General features: G+C 34.6%; 1 protein-coding gene across 5 annotated transcripts in view; it reads right to left on the minus strand.

The window, feature by feature from the left end:
- The window catches only part of LOC122526150 (chondroitin sulfate proteoglycan 4), a 70,272-nt gene extending 57,677 nt beyond the window's left edge, over nucleotides 1-12,595 (minus strand). Inside the window, exons 1-4 of one of the 5 annotated variants that reach the window (XM_043649364.1) lie at nucleotides 12,543-12,593; nucleotides 12,344-12,396; nucleotides 7,548-8,390; nucleotides 7,147-7,272 (exon numbers count right to left, since the gene is read on the minus strand). In XM_043649364.1, coding sequence (XP_043505299.1) covers nucleotides 7,147-7,228 — 82 coding nt within the window. In that variant the 5' untranslated portion in view covers nucleotides 7,229-7,272; nucleotides 7,548-8,390; nucleotides 12,344-12,396; nucleotides 12,543-12,593. Of the gene's footprint in view, nucleotides 1-7,146; nucleotides 7,273-7,547; nucleotides 8,391-9,101; nucleotides 9,694-12,343; nucleotides 12,407-12,542 lie in introns of those variants that run through there. The other 4 variants (XM_043649367.1, XM_043649365.1, XM_043649368.1 and 1 more) reach the window with 4 other exon arrangements.
- Nucleotides 12,596-12,826: the final 231 nt, after the last annotated feature.

The following is a 12,826-nucleotide window of genomic DNA, read 5'->3' on the forward strand; positions in this document are numbered from 1 at the left end:
AACCTAAAAATGTTTAATAATTTCACTAAATAATAATGCAATCAGGCAGAACAATCGATACGTTATTTCACATTATTCAAAATATGTTAATAAGTATCTAATGTTTAAACCAACATATATAATCTTAAATATAAGGAGAGTGTATTAGAATATTAAAATAATTGTTAATTAATCGAAAAAAAATATGTATTGTAATTTAGAAGCACTGAGTATATGTTCGGAGCACCTTCCTCTTCGAAATTTACCGTTGAAATGGATCATTGCCCTCTGTGAAAATACTTTTATTATATGTTGTTTATAAGACCTTCCGAACGTTGCGCATGTGTATAAAAAGAATATTTCATCTAATAAATAGAATTTAAGATTAAAACGTCCTAATTTTCGCATTTTTTTCATTTCTATTTAATTCTTTCAACAAGGGTATATTTGTTTCAATATTCCTGCGCAGTGACGACTTCGAGGAGGTGGGGCAAAATTTTCATCTAATAAAATATCAGAACGAAATTATTTAACATTCAAAGTATGTTAATAAGTAAGTAATGTTTAAAACGATATATATGTGTTTAAAAAATCTAAAATACAAGTAGAATGCATTAGAGTATTAAAAAGATTGTTAATTAATCGATAGAAGTGTCTATTATTGTCTAAAAGCTCGGAGTATATGTTCTGTCAACCGTCTTCCTCGAAATTCACCTTGAAACTGGCACTTTCTCTTCTATGAAAATTCTTTTATTAAAAGTTGTTTATGTGACCTCCCGAACGTTGCACATGTGTATAAAGATAATAATATTCCTAATAAATGAAATTTCCTTATTTGGAAAGTCGTAAAATCAATAAAATCAATACAAAAACTTTGATAGACTACAACGTGCCAATCTAATGGTTGATTTCAAAGAATAACGGTGCACCCCACCCCCCGAACATATATTCGGTATTTCTAGATTACAATAAACATTTAAATGATTAAAATTTAACTTGGCTATAATATTAATTATTATTATTATAAAAATTCCTTTAGTATTTTTTTATTTGCCCCGCGCATCGCGTCGTTCGTTAAAAAAAATTTTATTTGTACCCCTCCTACCTGTCTAAAATTTTCTAATTTATTTGCAAACTTTCTTTCAATATATAACGATCGGGCTTGGTGTACCTAACCGTGCGTGTTTTTTCTTCCGCTTTTAACATCGTATCTCTCATGGTGAAACTCCCTGTCGATTCGCAAATGTTAACGTCCAACAGGGAAAAATGATTCGAAGCGACGGACGAAGAATAATCGTTGGAACGTGCGTAGCCTTTGAAAAAATGCCTCAATATCTTTTATCATGCGGAAAAAAATCCGCGTTATCGAGGGAATTATGATCATGAACTTTGCAACAATTTTTACGTGTGCGAGTTTTTTTATTATTTCAAAGTTTTGAATAAAATGTATTATATATCTTTTCAATATTTTAACGCGAATAACATTCAAATATTTATGTAACAATTACAGTACATGTGTGTGTGTGTGTGTGTGTGAAGTATGTATATTGAAAATTTGAAAGAAAATAAATTATTAATTCTTAAAAATTAAATATAGAAATCTTCAAGGTATAAGTTTAATTGTGTTTTTTTTTTGTTAAAGGTATTAATTAAACGTATATTAAATCTTTCAAATATTCTAACATGAATTTATTAATACGTATATGAACATTCTAGTGTATGAAATATGTATAATACATTGAAAGTTTCAAAAGAGAAATCTATTTTATATAAAAATATCATTGATATAAATTTCATAGATACGTCAGCATAAAAAAAATAATGAATATGCATATCGATACGAAAAATCAATAAGAAATTAAAAAAAAAAAATACATTTACTTTTCGCCTCTCTCTCTCTCTCTCTCTCTCTCTCAATTTTAACAACAATTTTTTTATTTACCTCTTATATAACGTATTGAATTTTTGTACGAATAGAAATAAATTCAGAATATTTCATACGAGAATATTAGTATATGTTGTTATTAAAACGTGAAACCCGTTAACTCATGAAAAATCTATACCGACAAAATAAAATATAAAATAAGTTAGAATTTAATATGTTTACAGACAATATATTAATGGAAATTTTCAATGGAAATAATATTATTTTTCGTTAAGTTTTATCTTTATATTTTGAACATACTACAAACAGTATATTTACTTTCCACGTATTGTATTTCGGCATTTTTTATCGGAGGGAATATCTTTAATTGCTAGAAAAGTTTTGGAGTATCTATACCCATCTTTTGAGCTTCTCGTAGTAAGTGTTAAATGTTCCCAAGAGTCGCATATCTCGTAGTAAATAAAAACGCCTCGGAGAAAGATTTATACTTGGCGTTCGTAAATGATCTAAGAACGTGTTCAAGTACGTGGAACAACTGCACGCGCCATTAAGTCTGAAGAAACTCTTCTCTCTCTCTGTCTCTCTGTCTCTTTCCCACTCTCTGTCTCCTTTTTTGCCTTCGAACTCCCATAGAAACATTAACGTCAATTTCAAATCGATCTCCATGTCGCAGTTCGCGTTTTCGCAGTTCATTGCTCCGTAGTTCTCTTCCATTCGCATTATTCCCAAATCATATTATATTATTTGTGTATGTGAGTAAATGTATATAAAGATACAACACACACATACACATTCATATATATATAGACTACAATATACAATATACAATACGTTTTATGTCTAATATAATATAAATGCAGCTACGAAATTTCAGGATTGTGCAAGAAATACTGCTCCGAATAATTGTCAGTAATTTGCTATTATTTGAATGATGTATCTTCGATCGTTTTGCAAAACAACGACAATTCGTTTGAAAATTTAATTACGATTAAGGTAATAATAATAATTATTAGACACGGTGTCTTAAAATTCGCTTTATCGAACCGCAAAGTTATACTTTTCTTTTTGGAGTAGGTATTTTGGAGTGGTACCAAGGAGTACAATATATTAGAAATAAAAAGATAGTAAAGTAAAATAAAATTTTGCTACAATTTGAAATAACAAGAAAAATCGGATGGGATAAAATAATTGATGAAATTAATTAGGTTTATAATTCGGCAATTTCGTATTAAAGCTTACGGTCATACACATTGTATGCATAATTAGTTTACAACTACGGTTATATACACTTACACACATATATATGCATATTATATCATATATACGATTATATAGTCGTTGGATTTGACCGGAACTGAATAGGCGGAAAACGCGCGTTCGCACGTGTAATCGATGATTCCATTAAGCTTCCAGCCGAAATGCGGATTTTATGTCTTTCTGTTTGTAGTTCATTACACGTTGGCCATTGGTGAACGGGTTTCAGGGAATGGACGTGCGTACGTCTAACAATAAGTGACGGATTAGCCAGACAAATGAAAACTGATCGCTCCAATGCGTTTTCCGATATTCCTCGTGTGTTGATTTTTGGCAACGTTCGTTTCCTCGCGAAAAGTTACAAAACAAAAGTTCCAGGGAAAGAGAAAAATGAAAATAAAAGGAGGGGGTTTATGGTGTTAAAGTTAGAGAAATAAAGAACCAAAGAGTGTGCGTATATATGTGTGTGCGTATGCGTGTGTATGTATATGGGAGAGAGAGAGAAAGATAATATAAAACTGATACTCATCCTCCTGCCAACTCTCTTTTCTCTATCTAAACGCAGGATGTGCGTTTATTTCTATTGCTGATCAGAAGTGAAATCGTTACGCGTGAATGCACCAATGGTTTCACGTTAGATTGTTAGATCAATAAAAAACACTAGAATTTGAAAGCTATTTTCTAAAAGGTATTTAACTTACTATCTTTTCCGACCATATGACTTTTATCTGGAAAAATATAAATCTATTGAATTTGATCAGTGCGTCACATAATTCCGTAAACTTTCTTTGAGCTTCGGTTGTAACTCAATGGTACAACAGAGAAAAAGATAGAAATATATTTAATATATAAAGTCGGACGAGATTAGTATAACACATCTTTATTCAGTATAGAGTATTATATTGATAACTCGTATACACAAAAATAAACCATTAAAAAAATGTTTCAAAAGATTGTTTCTAATTTCTCAAACGTTCGGTTTAAATTTTCAAATATCGCTCGCGGGTCTTCCTCTGGTAATGCTAGGAATCAACCTGTTGTTAAATCTCTATCGATCATGACTATGTATGTGCATACCTATACGTATGTATGCATGTTTTATGGTAGTACCGAAACACAGGGTATTGCGAAGAATAAATGGTACATTATATTAAAGTAGATGATTGACCATGACAATTATTGATTTTTCTACTTCGATTTTATCTCTTCTTTATCCTTATTATTCTTCATATTATATTTCCTTTTATTTCGAGCACCACCGTTATAATTACTTTTTATTGATTTAAGTTGAGTCGAGTATTATCGGATGAAAACGATTTATTAATTAGTTCATACTAATCACTATATGTATAGGTATACGTGTACCGAGGGTGAGTTACTTAGATCGGCTATTTGAATGAATCTTACAGTTTTTAGTAATAGGAAGAAATTTTTCAAGTAGAAATCATTTGTTACAGATCGAGTGACTTACTTGCTATATTTATATATATATATTATATTTCCGTTTTTACTAACGTATCACATTTCACATTTAGCTTTTTACGAAATTGAATAGATATATAACTGCGATGGCAAAAGGAATATTCTCATAATTAATATACTAATACCGTCATATCCCGGCTACAAGAGAAATTATCTTTCGTAATTTAATAGCAATACATCAATCGTGTCCGCAATTTCGTATTTGCTCGAGGCAAATGGTGTATCGCCATACATCGTGTTCGGAAAATCAATTTTCATCGATATTTCCTCTATCATCTACGTTCACGCGAACACACAGAGACACGTGTGTAATAGATATATAAATGTATATAGATCTATAACTAACCAACCAACCCGATCAAGGTGGATTGCTTTTGTCCAATCTTGTCACCGTGCGCGAAAGGTATCACCGTCGTGACGTTGTACTCCCTTTATACTACAAAACACCCATTGCATACTTCAATGGGAATAGAAATACAAATGTGCATATTTATAGAGAAACTGGCATATTACGTTCACATGGATGGTCCTTGAAACGAGTGCTCGTTAGGTACTTCTACGAAGAAGCAACGTTCGAAGTTAACTGAAAGCTCGTTCGTTGTGCTATTGCAAACGGAATGAGTCAGGTAACTTGTCGTACTATGCTAACTGCTGCTTCGTTAACCGATAAAGATATATAGAGAGAAAAGTTTTCTTAACGCACATTTCACTCATATCCGGAGAAACATAAATAATTAATAATACGAGAAAAAAAATAAAAAATAATTTTTCGTTACGAAACATGGATAAAAATGATTCGAGAGCGAAGTGTAAGCTCATCGAACTCTGACTCTATTAGATAAATTGTCTATTTGAAATGTTTATGAACCCTTCCGGTTTCACGCGTTACTTGTCCTATCTAGGTAGCATAATTAAATACGCCAGTGACGTTTTTACTCGCTTTTTTATTGATCCTTTCTCCCGTGGGCTAACCGAACGTTTGACCGTTCATTTCTGTCTATCTTGATTATACGAGTGGGCTAAAACGAAAATTAAAAATAAAAAGAAGGAATTAGAAAAAAAGATACAAAATAATCCATCGGGATTATTCGTGTATTCGGCTTAATTTTGGATCCAATTGAATGACATCAAAATTGTTCGTGTATTTGTAGCAGTGTTATAATTATTATCAAATGAATAAATAAATATGATCTTTTGATTAATCAGATAAACCAAATTGATTCTCCTTTGTCCGATCAAGTTTGACGATAATTTAAAACGAATATATATAAATATAATATATACATATGAAGCGCGCGCACTACAAATATTGAGGTCGAAATATAATACTATAAATTAATCATTCTTGAAAGATATTACGGAGAATCTCGATTATCCGCGTTAATTGGGATACAAGAGAGTAATAGCCTTTCTTTGGTTATCGGATCATTCGCCATTGTAGGTACTATTACTCTTCAGTTGATATATGATCCAGTAGAGATAAATTATTCATTATGTTAGCCACCGTTCGAATAAGAATTTTTCGATTCGTTTATAATCCAGTCTCAACCTTCGACAACCCTTTTCATGTGTACTCTCGGTAATTCGTGGAATATCGACTCTCCGGTATATTCTCTTCTATAATCCACTCGTTTGTAACACGATAAAAGCTATATAAACGGATTAACGAGGCTTATATTACACGAGAAGGATAAACGAAAGACGTGAAAATGCGTTCGATCGGAAAACGAGAAACCCTTTCGGTATCGCGCTTCGATATGCTCTCTTGCTCTTTCTTCGGAAAGAAGAATTCAACCTGTTTTTCCCTTTTCTTTTCTTCCTTCTTTCTTTTTTTTTTCTTCTTTCTTTTTTTACAACAAGCTTTCCTTGAGAATCCAGTAAGAAAAAGTCGTTTGAGATTTCTTCTCCTTCAGTTTTTAAGTACCAAAAGGTAGAACGAGAAACAGAGAGAAAATCGAACCGTCTTAAGGGAGTTCAAAGTACGATAAGCTGAGAGATCGGAAGAAATTCTTCATTTTTTCTTTCCTTATACCTTTATTTCTAATTTCGATTCTAACTCTTTCAATTCCTCATTATTTTTCGATATCCTTCCAATAATATGGATTATAAAGTATATCAATTAATCGATTAAAAACAAAATATACCGATACGTGAACTAATATTTGATTAAAAAGTATCATACCCATCTAACGGTTAAGAATGAAAAAAAGAAAAAGAAAGAAACAAGAAAGAAGAAGAAATTTTTTGAAAAGCAAAGTAATTACATTATCAATGCGAGAGAGGTAAATTCAAAGCGAGAAGGTAGAACCACAAAGAGTTAATCAACCTTGTGAAACTCTAGAGAGGAGACTTTATCTTCTCGAAAGAAAAGAAAACTTTTCATTTGCCATAGGAAAAAAGAAAAGGGACAGACTAAGCTTCGATTACTGCTTCTTGCATTCCCTATCCTTGATATATCTATAGGATAAAACTTTTTGTTTCCTTATTTCTTACTTTACAAATAAGAGGAAAAGAAAGAGGAAGAGAGAAGTAGGTCCATACGTTACCTTTTTCATCAGTTTGGCAGTGACCCAAGATGGAGGCCGTTACGGCTAAGAACATTAGCAGTCCCATGTCGTTGAGAAACATTAGGCTCTTTCGTAGCTTCTTCTCTTCTTCTATCCAAGAGTTTTCTGGTAGAATGTAAGATGAAAGAGAACGGAAAGAGAGCAGAAAGAGAGAAAGAAAGAATACAGAGAGAAATAGAGAGAGAGAGAGAGAGCAAGAAAGAGAAAGAAAGGAAGGAGAAGAAAATTTCTTCCAAGGAATAGAGAAAAGGGCTGGTTGTCTAAGGTAAATACGTGGGTTACAGGTATAGGTAGGTATGTCCAAGTAGTAGCTGTGGCTAGCTAGAGCTAGCTTGCTAGAGTTAGCTTGCTAGAGCTAGCAGGCGGTGGCTGGCTCTTACTGGATATCGATTCCGCGTGACGTGGGTTACAAAATGCTGTTTACAGCTTCTTCCTCTTTTCCTTCTTTTTCTCTCCCCTTGAACGTGGTACCACGAGCAAGTACGAAAGAAGGCTTAAGATTCGAGCGTACTTTTCCCATCCATTTCACTCTCGGCAGTGGCGTTCGTCACAGGCTTCGTCACAGGCTTCGTCACAGGCGGCTATTCGTGTCCAGTCGACGAGAGCCTCTTCTCAAACTTTTTTCCTCCGCGAACGTGAGAATCTCTTTCTCTCTCTCTCTCTCAACAAAAAAACAAAAAAGAAAAGAAAACGGAAAATGTCAGCAACACGACTACGTTTGATTTTTGCACGAGAGGAAAAAAGAACGAGTTCTTCTTCTTCTTCTTCTTCTTCTTTCTCGTCTCTATTTAATCGACCATATAACAACAAAATCATAAGCAATCTCGAGAGATACGCGTGTTTTCGAAATATTTCGTTGATATATTTTTTGGTTAGTTATCGTTATTGTTTTCTATATTTATCGTTTGTATGTTTTGTTTCCCGTACTTGATTTCTTTGTTCCTGCTCAAAGCACTATCCACACACTATCGTTATACTCGATCAATTCTTTCGACTTGTTCTTGCAGCTTCGCTGCAAAAGTAATGATGCTTGGGATGTTTCTCGTGTTGCTGGAGATATCTGTGTCGGTGTGAGAGATACTCCGTTGGTAAATGTGATGGTTGTTCCTCGTCGACGTTGTCATCGTCTCTCTTTCTCTCTCTCTATCTCTCCGTTGGCGTCTATCGACGCTGGCATCGTTGAGAGCACACCTCTATATCCAACGGCGAGCTCGGTCGATTCTCTGCAAAGACCAACAACGGGACACGGCACGTTTTCGTTTTACCACGATCGTCGGCCCGACAGGAAAACGAGAAACAACACTACTACTTCGGATAACGATTCGAAACTCTTTCTCTCCCCCTCTTTCTTTCTTTCTTTCTTTCCTTTTCTATCTAGCGTTATGTTACTTTTCTATTTTCCTACATTTATTGTCTTCACTCGGCTATATCTATTCCAGGAGGACAATTTCGTCATTTTAAAAGGATTACACTTTGATAGATTTTATTGACAAGTAGATTCAATCAAGGCAAGCTTGCATAGGAACGTAAATATTTTTTTCGAAAGGCTTCCATACATTCCCTCCCTCTCTCTCTCTCTCCTATTTTTCCTAACTATTTTCCTCTTTCTATCTAGCTTCGGCGTTACTTTTCTATCCTCCTACATTCGTTGTTTTTAGTTTAATTAAAAATGAAAATATTGTCATTTTTGAAAAGGCATTCCGTAATAAGAGATGTTTATCGACAAGTAGATCAAATCAAACACTAGACCAACTTGCATATGAGCGAAGAAACTTGTTTCGAAAAGGCTCGCACGCGTTCTTTTTCTTTCTAGAGCTTTTCAAATACGACTTTTTCGGTTTACTAGAAAGCTCGGGATACTTGTCCCTGATTAGCGGAGGAAAATGAAACTCTCTAGCGAGTCTTTTCGAGCTTAAGCTCCCACTCGGATTTACCCCCGTTTTTTCGTTGGATCTCATTTGCAACGAGCGACAAAAACCGACAAACAAAATGTTCTTTCTCTTTCTATCGTCCACCAAAGCGTATAACTTTCTACTGTGTGTGTCTGTTTTTTCTTCTCTCTCCCTCTCTCGCGTTCTTGTTTCCCATCCCTCTCGTAACCTGATCACACGCCAAACGCAACTCGGTGCCAGGGAAAAAAACACCAAGCTATATTTCTATTCGACGAACGAACCGAGCGCAAAACAAACCGGCAACCCTTTCTCCTTCCGACCGGATTTCCACTACTCTCTCTTTCTTTCTTTCTTTCTCTCTCTCTCTCTCTCTCCCTCTCTCCCACCCTCATATAGATATATACCATGATCCATGCTCGAACAAATTCGCGAGCGTGAACCGGCTTGTTCCACTCCCGAGACTAAGTTACGTACGTGCCATGTTCAATAAATTTTCAGAGAATGAAATAAAATAGGAAACAACAAAAAATTAGGCTAAAAGTACTTCAATTGTATCCATTGGTTATCGTTTTCAAATTCTTCGTTAAATCATTTTTTTTCTTTTATTTTATTCTAATGCATTTTATGATAAATTACATAGACGATTATTTTCAATTTTCGTTTATTACGATTTAAAAATTATAAATTGTATTACAAAGTAAACGGATAATTTAAATATATATGTTCAAAAGCCTTATAAAGAGAATATTTCTTACTGTTTTTTAATTATAATATTTTTAAAACTTTGTATAAATTAATTAAAATACTTTATTATAATATAATAAATTATATGATAAGAAAAGTTAGCGATTATAATCGTTTTTGTTTTTTATTACTTTAAAGAAATTTAACTACAAAGTAACTGTATTTGTTTGAAAGTTTTCTAAAGAGATTATCGACGTTTACTATTTATCATATTTCTCGAAGCTTTTTTCAAATAATTTAATTGTTTTATTTATCGAGAGATAATATAAAAATTATATTCATTTGCGTTCACCACGATTTCATAACATCTAAATCAAAAAGTAACCGGATATATAAATACAAAATCTTGAATTCGGAATGATCCATATGGATTATCGATATATCCGACAGTTATTGTTTTTAAATTTTTATACGAAATAATTTCTTTTTTTTTTATTTCAAAATAAATTAGCAATTACGTTGAATTTCGTTTACTATGATTTCAAGGAAATTAAATTAAAAAGTAATAAAATAGAAACTGTAGCGAGTAAAAATCGATTATATAAATTAAAATATATCAAGAAATATGATTACTTTTACTACAAATATCTTACGGAGGCTTAAAACAAATTCTTTCGAGTCTTTCCAAGTTGTAATTTTGTAAAACAAACGAACGAAAATGTAAGTTCGGGTAATTTGAGAGATCGTAGTTGAGAGTAGTGGAACTTGATGAGTGTCGAGGTGACTAGAACGAGTTCGAGAAGATGAAGATGAAGAAGAAAACGAGAAACGTTTGAACTCAAACGATCGATGCCACACGGTACATTCGCAATGTTTCGTAGAAAACTCTTTCTCTCTCTTTTTCTCTCTCTCCCTTTTTATATCTTAAAAAGAATTGATTGTAAATAATAAACCAACATAAAATAAGTAAAAACAAATAAGTAACGAGATATTTACTAACTTCGTTTAAGCTATATTTTCATAAGAAGACTATGAACGATATTAACTGAGAAAAAGAGGGAAAATGAGAAATAAACGATACTCGAACGAATGTTTGAAAAAGAAACACAAACAACGCGTGAAATTACTAAAAAAAATAAACAGACAGAAATAGCGACACAATCGAGCTGACCCTTTCTTTATTCTTACATCGCGACTGTTCGCGTTTCGAATAAAATTTTCTTTAAACCGAACGCACGAACGACGAATAATTTGGAAGAAAAATTGTTCGCTCTAGACAATACTTAACCGTTCGGCACGTTGCATAAGCGTGTACCTATATTTGAATATCTCTCTAGTATGTATCCCTTAAGGAAAAAAAAACGAGAGCAGGAAAATAAAAAGAATGAAAAATAGAAAGGGCTGATCTCCTTTCACGCGCCGTTTTTCAAAACGTTCACGTTTTCCAGCTGCCAGGGAGAAACCGATCCGCTTCGAAAAGCGGATTCGAACATGCGAATGTTACTCACGTCCGTCGGAAATGCAAGTTCCCTTTATGAGGTGTTCGGAGTCGGCCGTTTGGCGACACGAAGAAAAGCTTTTCGAAAAAGGGGAGGCTTTTCCTAAGGACTCGTAAGAAGGAAATAAAAAGAAAAAGTAAAGTATCTTATTGTAGAGATCGGGATTGGATAAGAAGAAGTTACCGGTTGGAAAAAGAAATGTCTTAGAAATTCTATTCATCCTTACTTTTTTCCTTTCTCTATCTCATCATATTTTTCTTCACCTTTATCACGTTCTATAGTACTTTACGTTGGCGTTAGTCGCTGACGAGTACCTAAAAGCGTACGAGACGGCGTTAGTATCTCGAACGGTGTCGTACCGGCACGTAGGTGAGTGCAGATTTTCTTGGAGAAAAATCAGTTGAGAGAAAGAGAGAGAGAGAGAGAGAGAAACAGGGATGTTTCGTTGATGAGAAAGAAAGCTCAAGAGTATAACGGAGAGAAAGAGAACGTGGCCAAGAGGTTCAAAATTTGCATCCTCGTTTGGACCGTGACCATTCTCTCTATCTTTCTCTATCTTTATCTCTATTTCTCTCATTCCATCTTTTCCTCTTTCTCTATTTCTCTCGTACACTTCCAAGCAGTGAGAAAGTCGAGGACCCGTGTAATGGCTCACGTAGGTGAACCTCTGCACGCGGTTGAAATTTAAACCACCAGCAGCACCACTAACACTATTACAACTACCACTACTAGTATACTGACAGACCATCACGGGATACACCAGCACAAGCACTATCACCTACCCCCTTTTATGATATCAGTTCGATAGAAAGAGAAATAGAGAGAGAGATATATATATATGTATACATATACATATACATATATAGTACATGTAAGATAAGTGAAAAGAAGAAAAAGAGAGAGAGAGAGAAAAATAGCCTAGACACCCCTTCAGTTTCATCTCACAATTCGGAGCTCGAACAAAACACGTTTCACCATATGTCTTAGTAAAGAGAGAAACGGAGAGAAAGAGGAGAGAGGAGATAGGAGAGAGAGAGATAGACAGACTAGTGACTTTTCCTCGTCGATTTTATCTAAAAGAACTAAACTTGCACCTGGTACCTTGATGCACTAATACACGCTCGTTTCTTCTTATCTCTCGTTTGCTAGGAGAGCTAGAAAAAACTGATTGATTGATGGATGAACGCTTAGAGGGTTAGACAAAAATAGATAGATGGATAGACGAGATAGAAGAAATAGAGAGTGATAGAGAAAGAGAGAGAGATTGAATGAGGAATATATTTGAGAGAGATAGAAGAACCTCGAGGTTCGACCGGGCGACCCTCGGTCTTCCTCTGCCGCACGACGACTGAATCTCTCAAGGGGTGGACCGGGGAGGCTGCGCGCAGGGCCGACCCCGCACCTTCCAGAACCCCTATCCTCTCCTTCTCTTTCTAACTAACAGCCGCCGGCCAGTGGTGGCGCCGCGACCAACTGCGTGTATGTTGAGATCCTACGCCGACGCCGATGACGCCGTCGATGACGACCACGACGACGACAACGACGACGACTACGACGACGACAACGACGACGACGACGACGACG

Source organism: Polistes fuscatus, unplaced genomic scaffold (assembly GCF_010416935.1).
Source record: "Polistes fuscatus isolate 324 unplaced genomic scaffold, CU_Pfus_HIC Scaffold10, whole genome shotgun sequence".
Taxonomy (NCBI): Eukaryota; Metazoa; Arthropoda; class Insecta; order Hymenoptera; family Vespidae; genus Polistes; species Polistes fuscatus.